This window comes from Lactuca saligna, chromosome 7 (genome assembly GCF_052625555.1).
Source record: "Lactuca saligna cultivar CGN05327 chromosome 7, ASM5262555v1, whole genome shotgun sequence".
Classification (NCBI taxonomy): Eukaryota; Viridiplantae; Streptophyta; class Magnoliopsida; order Asterales; family Asteraceae; genus Lactuca; species Lactuca saligna.
The window spans coordinates 115,306,892-115,316,405 of NC_136423.1; the positions used below are offsets into that span (position 1 = coordinate 115,306,892).

A 9,514-nucleotide genomic window follows, 5' to 3' on the forward strand; every position below is an offset into this window, starting at 1 on the left:
GTATGGTAACAATCTTATCAAGTTTTTCCTTAATTAAACCATTGGTTTTAAGGTAGTTATTACTTCAGTAGTTAATACAAATAATACTGCAGTACACATACATTTTCCCATTATATTCAAATTGTGATCTTCTCACATAAAGGGTAAATAAAACTATATTTTGGTAATGATAGGCATATTTGGGAAAAGCATACACTTTTACAAAGAAACAAACATACAAAACAGTCGAGTCTTGGTAGAAGACTACTTTTTACACTAGTAGAAAATATATGATTTTCTAGGAGTTTTCAAACATATACAAACATTTACATTGAACACTTTACAAACATTTTCATCGAACTTATACAAACACTGACACTAACTACTTATGAACTCACCAACTTAAATGTTGATCTACGCCTTCAAAATAACTTGTATTCTCAGGTCATCAGTAAACAGGTACCGATGGCAGGTTTTGAGAAGACAGAGCACAGTCAAGACTCGTCTTTTATTTTGATTATTCATTTTTTGTGTCTTATTCTTATATATATATATATATATATATATATATATATATATATATATATATATATATATATATATATATTAAGGGAGAGCACTTCTTAGGAATAGTGCCTAACCAAGTTACTAACTAGACTACTGTTCATCGGGTTCGCTCCTCCTTGACCATGGTAAGGAATATCAGTTTCAGTTTCTTTGTTCTTATCCAACCTTTTCTTCTCCCATCAAAATCGTCTAGAAGCCCTAAAACCACCCCCACCCCACCGATCGATATTGCTCCTTCTACTATGCCTTTAATGGCTGCCATGGATTTGGTGGCACAGATGTGTTTTCCTGCTTCCATTCTGACCTCCACCGCCTCCTCTCACTTCAGCTGTGGTGCTTTGGAGTTCCGGTGGTTGATTAAGTATACGCTTCTCGCTTCTTCTTCTAGCTACCACTCCCCAATGGCTCCGGCGACGGCACACCCTTTCTCCATCAGGTAAGTTTTAGTTTTTGCCATGGATTTGGTGGCACAGGTGTGTTTTCCTGCTTCCATTCTGACCTCCACCGCTTCCTCTCACTTCAGTTGTGGTGCTTTGCAGTTCCGGTGGGTGATTAACTATACGCTTCTCGCTTCTTCTTCTAGCTACCACTCCCCAATGGCTCCGGCGACGACACACCCTTTCTCCATCAGGTAAGTTTTAGTTTTTGCTATGAATTTGCACACAAAATTCTCTTTTCTGGCCTATGTCGATCATGGAAAAAAACACACACATACACGGTGGAACCACCGAACCAACAAAAAAAATATCACCAAACCATTTAATTGCTCTCAATTTTAGGGCTTCTGCTTCTTCATCCATGGATTTTTGGTTCTCTAACTTGATTAGGCTTACTGCAGTCGTTGATGATGCCAGAGGTAATTAATCAATTTTTTTGCACTTTTTTATTCAAGTCTTTTACAAATCTTGTATCTTTTTATAGTTGCTCTATATATTCAATTCAGGGTCTTTATTTTTGTATTCCATTTCGTTACCAGCTAGAAAATCCAGCAAGATTTCGAGATAATAAAGAGATGTTTACTGTTATGGATGAAGTTTTGGCTGCTGCCCACCAGGTATTCGATGAAATTCCTAGGTCTCTTTTTCTATGTTGTTATCATCGCTTTACCTGTATTTTATATTATTTTATTGGATAGATTAATTAGTGTTCTAAATATTTTTTTTCTCAACAATTTTTTTTCCTTCAGTTATAGTTAATGTTGTTTTGGTTATGTTAGTAGTGATTGAAATCATAATAGCTTATGGAAAATGTGTGCAGTTGAAGTCACGAGATTCAGAAGCTCTGTATGAACCTTCTTTAAAAGGTATTAATTTTTGTAACAATACATTTTATATGATTTTGGGGTTTTACCGTATCATTTTATCAATTCATTTATTATTTGTCTATTTTTGTGCAAATTCAAGAAAATGGCAGGCTTACACCTACTTCCACTCTATTACTTGGTTATGAGTTCTAAGAGTTCAGTAGTTAATTCATGTTTTGTTAAATAAGTACTTTGAAAAAGAAATTTCTACCCCTCTTTAAGATTTCCTTTTACTTATGATATTATGTTTATAATGTGCTTAGATTTATTTTCATTATGTAGGTTGCAATGTGGAACCGGGCTGTATCTACTATCATGTTTCAGTTATTGGTTCCTTACAATATGAGAATTCGGACCATGTTCTATCACCTACTTGGTCTACAAGAGTCTTTTCACCTTCTGGTGTTCCTGACATTCAGTGGAGACCTGAAAGTTCCTTCCAAACTCAGCATGAATACACTTGTACATTGTATTGTATCTACATTAACTAAAATACTATTAATGTATTTACTTTTTTTTTTAATTTTAATTTTAACAGGGACGACTCCGTTGTAGAACTGAAATAGCACCAGATCAAAGGGAGAAACTTTTGCAGAAATTCCAATAAGTACAACAACAACGAAGCGGCACCCTTCCTGGAATGCCACCTATTTCTTGAGGAACTTATAAGCAATTTTCAACACAGCAAAACTCTCTTCTACAACAGGTTTCTCCTTCATATTTCATATTTTGTAATTCTTCAAATTATTTTTATTTTAAATAAATGATGTTATTGTTATGTTAATATGTTCACAGTTTAATTCCCAAAGCTCAAGTGGATGGGGTGGGGCACCGCCAGCAAGTCCCAACACTGCCACGTCAGCACAACAACAAAATCTAATCCAATTACAGTCAAGTCAACAAATGTCAACCAGTTCTAAAGATAGTGGTAAACTCTTTGACTTTTTTTTTAACATTATTGTCAAAGATAAATGAAATTTAAAAACAAATTACGATTTGAAGCAGCAAATAACAATTCAAAAGTCGATGACATTGAACAACAACAACAACAAATACACCAACAAAGCGTTACATCTGATGACTCAATACCTGATCCTGCACAATCTCCTATCCTTAACAAGAACACTTCCAATGAAGAAGATTCAAACGTCTCATATGCATTAGACATGCAGCAGGTATAATTTACTTTTAATTCATTTTTCTTCTAGGGTTTATATTTTATAATATAATTTTTTTAGGGATTTGGGACTATAACAGAAGCAGCACAAAGCACACGCGATGTTGACCTATCACCTGGTCAGCCATTACAATCAAACCAGTCGGTTAGCCTGGGTGTGATTGGTAGAAGAATCCTGACTTGGGTGCAATTGGAGACAACGTTAGTGGGTTAGCTGTGTCCCTAGGTGGGACCCACGACCAACAATACAACCTCCAAATACTTGAGTCCGCCTTCTACAAACTCCCCTAACCCCGAGACTCAGAACGTCCCAAAAGCTACATTGCAGTAAATATTATTACATCATACTTTCATTTTTTATTTTTTATTTAACTCTTTTATAGAGGCACCCTGCGATGACCCCGTATAGCTATCCGCATGTGCAAGCTCCAATTATGAACAACTCGGCCTTTTGGGAACGTCTTGGATCCGACAACATTGGGACCGATACTTAATTTTTTCCGTTTATTATCAATAGGTATTTTTATTTTTATATCATTTGTAATTTTTATTGTAATTTTTTTTTGAAATTTGTGTGATTTCATGCACAATGCTTATCAACACTATCTGGCTGCAAAAGAATTAAAGAAACAATCATGGAGGTACCATAAAGAATACAACACGTGGTTTCAAAGACATGAAGAGCCAAAATTTGCTAAACCGGAACCGGGTCAGAACTGTCAGAGGCAAAAATTCATGCAAATCTTTTTCAAAAACATTCTTTGTGGAATGTATAACCTATGCAGGTGACTGATTATGCTATGCTAAATTAAGTATTTTATGTTCTTACTTGTAATAAATAATATTCTATGAGGCTTTTTTTTTTCATGTGTGCTTCTTTTAAGGATAAGTGAAGAATTACATGCATGTTCTTCAAAACTGCATTGCTTTTTAATTTTGGTGTTCATGCTCTCAACTGGGTAATGATTATTAGATAATAAATAGTTTTTGATTATTTTTACACGGAACATCAATGGCTTCCTCCATACTTTCACATTCCCTGTTCCCGTTCGTCCAAAAGTTTATTTATTTATTTGTTTTTAGCAGATGATCTGCTGATGGGGAGATCCTCGGTTGATTCAACAAGTGGTTTTCAGGATGATCCACAAGAAAGGTGGCATATTGAGTTCCAACCATGGAACTCCTAAGCCCCTATTGAGTTCCAACCATGTAACTTGGACAGTTAACTAAAAAAAATAGATTTCAAAATAATCACAATTTAAGGGATATTTTAGGCAATTTTTTTTTCATAATAATAGGCTGCTATGGTCAGATAGAAAGTTGCGGCTTAAATTGTGATTATTTTGAAATGTATTTTTTTTAGTATTTTGGTTAGAAAAATTGATTTATGTGTTCTTCATTACAGGGTATTTAGGAATTCTGTGTTTATCAATAGTTGATCAAATGACATTTACAAAGAACAAACAACAAAAAAACGGTCGCATCCGACCCCTGCAACGCGGGGGTCCCCACCTAGTTACTATTAAAGAACACACTTGTATGAAATTATACTATTAATGCAATAGATGATGTTGTTGCTTATTTACTACTTTGCATTTGTTATGATACTATACATGACGTCCTCCGCCTCCGAACGCTTCCGCCGTTCAGGTTTTGGGGTGTGACACTAGTAGACACTCTACCTAACTTTTAAAAATAATATTATGCCTACTTGGTATACTGATTCGCACTAATAGAAAATGTCAAATCTAGTTATTATGCTGGCCAGTTGCCATGAAACACCAATACTTTAGTCGTTATTATAGTCACTCTTTGGATAAGCTTGGTACCTCGTAGTTACTCTACCTAAATATTCGGCTATACAAAAGACACAATATATATATATATATATATATATATATATATATATATATATATATATATATATAATAATAATAATAATAATAATAATAATAATAATAATAATAATAATAATAATAATAATAAGTAACTCACATAAATACAACAAGGAATAACAACACGACCGACCAGGGGAGGCCCCCACAACAAGGGTTAGATGAGACAAAATTCATCAACATGCTGAAAGATTTTCAGTTAGCCCCCGACCTATAATCGTGAAATCTTAAGTAAGCGGGAAATATTTGAATAGATCTATATGAGATTGACACTGCCATATGTGGTTGCTAGCTACAACTTGACAACAAGTCAAAGCAGACATAACTTTATAAATATATTTGCGACGTCTGATGAAGCATCGTGGTTTTTCAGGGAACTTAACTGTCGTAGCTCAATTACAGGAATTCATTGTAAAATTGTTAAACTAAAACTAACTACCTTAGACTACAACTAGGAGATAACCTAAGAAAGTAGTGGTAATGTACACAAACTCGAGGAAGTGAGTTTAGGATAAACAAGATAATTAAATAGCTACATGAGGTTTTATAATAATCAAACCTATGTACTCACCAACATTATGTTGAACTTTCAAACCACATGTAGTCTCAAGAGAATGAGCCCGGTTAAAGAAGGAGGTAACCCGGGTGATGCAACTCGAAGTCTATGTGCTCTATTATTGTACTTTGCTTTTGTGACATATACCTCGAACAACTTTCTAATAAATTTTATTTAATGAATAAAAAGTGATGTTGCTTAATATATCAGTGTATTATTCAATGTATGTCTGTGGCCTGAAATCCAACATTCTAACATTACACAACCCGAAGTTTTCGCAACTGCCCGGAGGTGTGACAGTACTGAAGTATGGTTAGTGTCTTAGAAAAGCTTATTTTAATTTTTAAAATAGTATTAATCATAACATTTACATGCCATAAAATAATACATAGATTGATTAACACAAGTCTTCATTTCCATTTCAATGAATACGGTTACATATAGTCAGTTTATACAAAATTGTCTGTGTAAGTACATGTCTTCAACCTCTACCATCACAACATTAAAATGATAATACTGGACAACAACACATCACATTAACCCTAACATAAACACATCACTACCTAAACATCACAAACACATCGATACCTAAAGATCACAAACACATTGATGCCTAAAGATCACTTGTTCATTAGATAGTGAACTTTGTCCACCAGGAAACCAAACATCACCAACACCAGTCCCACCACAAAAACAGTTAAATAATGCACCTTTTTCTCAGTATACTCTAAACGACGTTGCATAACGAGCGCATCGACCTTGGTAATCACCAAATTGTGACCCATTTCCTCCTTGATTCGGCCGACTTCAATCTGGTGTTCAACTTTCTTTGCCCCGCGATCGCAGAATATAGAGTACAAGTCACCAAAGTTTAGCATGTTGCATGAATTTAACGAAATGGTATCCGGTGATTGTGATGAGGTAGCCATCTCGTGATTCTTATTGAAAGTGTACTTGTCTCTTGCTTGTCCGTATTGGTTTAACCGAAAATAAGAATAAAGATTTAGGGTTTGAGTGAAAATGGCATTCCTTTTAAGAACATATGGTTGCAGTGACCCTTAGGGCCCAAGCAAAGAACCAGACACAACTCAGTGACATGAATAACGAGTTGCCTAAGAGTTAACTCCTTTGTTGATGTGGAATGTGAATTGTATTTGAATCCTTTAAAACAAGTTATTGGACCAATTTAGTCACTAAAATAACAATTTGTACCCTTTAAATGCAAAAAAAAAAATAAAAAAATAAAAAAAATAAAACAAACAATTTAAACCGGAAGATGTAATACGATCACATTTACCTTCCTAACATCCAATCCCAATTATACCTACCAAGTAACTAGAGTCTAGAGGCCTACCTTCCGATCTTCCATGGTTCAAACCAACCCGACCTGGACCCGACAGTACTTTATCCATGAACCATGATCCAATACACACGGAAAACCCGTCTGAGATACGATCAAGTCTTCAAGTCTGTGCTACGATTTGCTTCGCAACTACGCGGTGGGCTGCACTTCCTTCACCTCCTTAAACCCTACAAACAAAACTTCCCGAGGGTGCTGTTCGGCTTTACCGATTGAAATGTTCAAAAAGTGAGTCCTTCTCTCAACGATTTTCACGCGTTCTTGCTGCTGGCTATGGTTTTCCTGTGAATTTGTTTATATTGTATGTTTTCATTATCTGTGCATTGGGTGTCATTGATTATTGTGCTTTCGACTGATCCTATCATCTGGCTGAATGTGATTGCTCTTTCTGGGTAAGCGAGTGAGGTTTACGACCACAAGTGCAAAAATTACTTTGGGCGTTTAAGATGGAATCTTCAGTAATACTCATTGCTTCAGAATCATAGTCTATAAAGTGATATTTCAGATTCCGAAAATCAGAACGTTGTAAGACGATTCAGCATTAAATTGCTAAAAGAACTGGTTCTTGAGTTCTTCTAATCTGGATTTCGTTGATAAATTGAAAATTTAAGTATATAGAATGATACTGTCTACATCTGGTTTCTCTGAGTCCATTGGATCGACTTCCAACTTTGAAATTTATCAAGCTTTATACATGTTTGGAAACATTATAGTGTTCTAGGGTTAGAAACTAACTTAAGCACACTATATGTTTTCCTTAGGTTTACTTCAGAAGAGGTATCCGGGCAAAATCAAGTCAAAGCTTCTGTTCAACGAAGAATTCGACAAAGTATTGCAGATGAGGTTCTACGATCAACACTTTTTCCTTAAATTCTTATAACAATACCGATTAACTTTACAAATATCTGACACTTACGTCTTTCTTCTTCAGTACCCAGGACTAGAACTAGTTATGGATGATCTGCTTCCAAAGAAATCCCCTCTCATTGTCGCTAAATGGTTCTCCCTTTTAACTCATCTAACATACATCTGTTCTTCACCTTTCTAACATCCTTATTTTAATGTTGTTAGTCAAAACCATCTGAATCTGGTTGTGGTGAACAACGTCCCACTTTTTTTCAACATACGTGATGGACCATATATGCCTACACTACGTCTCCTTCATCAATGTAAGTATAAAAAAAATTCCTACACTAATTTATAAAGATCTAAAAACAATCTCCTTATTTGCATGTAGATCCAACTATAATGAAGAAACTACAAGTAGACAGGGGGGCAATAAAATATGTCCTTGCTGGTGCTAATATTATGTGTCCTGGCCTTACGTCTCCTGGAGGTATCTTGGATGAGGAAGTGGGTGCAGAAACTCCTGTGGTATGTGATTCATAAAGCCTATATCATTTTTTCGCTTGATTTGCTTAAATCTTAATATCAGTAGTAGCTTGTATTATTGTTTCTATTTCTGTTAATAATGCTAGTTTATTGCTCTCAGGCTATAATGGCAGAAGGAAAGGAACATGCGCTTGCTATTGGATTTACAAAAATGTCAGCGAAAGATATGTAAGTCTTATATGTATAATTTTTTTTTTCATTGTTGGGATCTTGTGAAGATGTGGTAACTTTTGAAAAGTGAAGCGCTTTATGAACTTGTTGTATCTGGTTATAGAAAAGAGTTGGAATCTCGTAAATTGTTTTCTTAAAGAATCGTAACTTTAAATATTCAAGTTTGTGTAAATCGTATTAAATAAAGTAATTGTTTGTAAGATTGGTGTGTGTTTTGTTACTACTGCAGAAAGGCAATTAACAAGGGCATTGGTGTGGATAACATGCATTACCTTAATGATGGCCTCTGGAAGGTAATAGTAAATTAGTAAATTAGTAAATTAGTAATACGACCACTACTTTTTCCCACTATATGAATGAAATAAAAATGTACTTTTATTTATTTGTATATTATAACACCCTACTTTCATTGCTATATTGCTATTTCATGAATAATTTGTAGAATAAACTGGTTCTGTTTTGCAGATGCAACGTCTAGATTGAGCATATGAATTGATACTGTTTTTGCGATATCAAGACAAACGACATCACTTATCTCATGTCCTTTGATATCTTTTTTTTTTTTTTCATGTAAGTTTTAGTCATCTCAAAGGGCATTTTCATGACTTGTTTGCTGTTTTGTATCCGTGTATTTTGGAATGCATTATTGTTATATCTTTTTCTATAAGGCTAAAAATTGCGAATCTCTTTTAACTTTTTTGGTGCGGGTTATCTTTGTTTGTTGTGTTTAATGATTCCTGAAAATATTTCTTTGTTTTTTAGTGTCAGTCCTTTATGTTTTAAGATATGCAACTCAGTGACGATTCTATATTCTGTATGGAAGGATTATTGAAGTCCCAAATGTAAAAAAGGTTAATTTGGTAGAATTATGTCATTTTAGGGAATTGACAAAATTAACCTTTGTCAAGGCTCAAGAGGCTTAATCTAGAGATGAATAATATTGTTACTTATTGTTGATGTTAGACCGTTTTTGATATTTTTGATTATATGCCTGAACATCGGATATCAAACTAAAGCACGACTTTGAAAACAAGAGTTTTCAGAAAATAATTAGTATTGGATTTAACGCTCCCATCCTGAAAAGTGTAACTTTATAGTTGATTTTAATGCTTGA

General features: G+C 34.5%; 1 protein-coding gene and 1 pseudogene across 1 annotated transcript; both read left to right on the plus strand.

Annotated features, from left to right (window-relative positions):
• Positions 1 to 668: 668 nt before the first annotated feature.
• LOC145007162 (uncharacterized) lies at positions 669 to 3,815 on the plus strand (annotated as a pseudogene).
• Positions 3,816 to 6,903: 3,088 nt separating this feature from the next.
• LOC145003849 (pseudouridine synthase and archaeosine transglycosylase (PUA) domain-containing protein) lies at positions 6,904 to 9,093 on the plus strand. The gene is made up of 8 exons (XM_078962755.1): positions 6,904 to 7,065; positions 7,599 to 7,680; positions 7,769 to 7,836; positions 7,909 to 8,006; positions 8,075 to 8,211; positions 8,330 to 8,397; positions 8,630 to 8,693; positions 8,866 to 9,093. The coding sequence occupies exons 1-8, from the start codon at positions 7,055 to 7,057 to the stop codon at positions 8,881 to 8,883; spliced, it is 546 nt and encodes a 181-aa protein (XP_078818881.1). The 5' UTR covers positions 6,904 to 7,054; the 3' UTR covers positions 8,884 to 9,093.
• Positions 9,094 to 9,514: the final 421 nt, after the last annotated feature.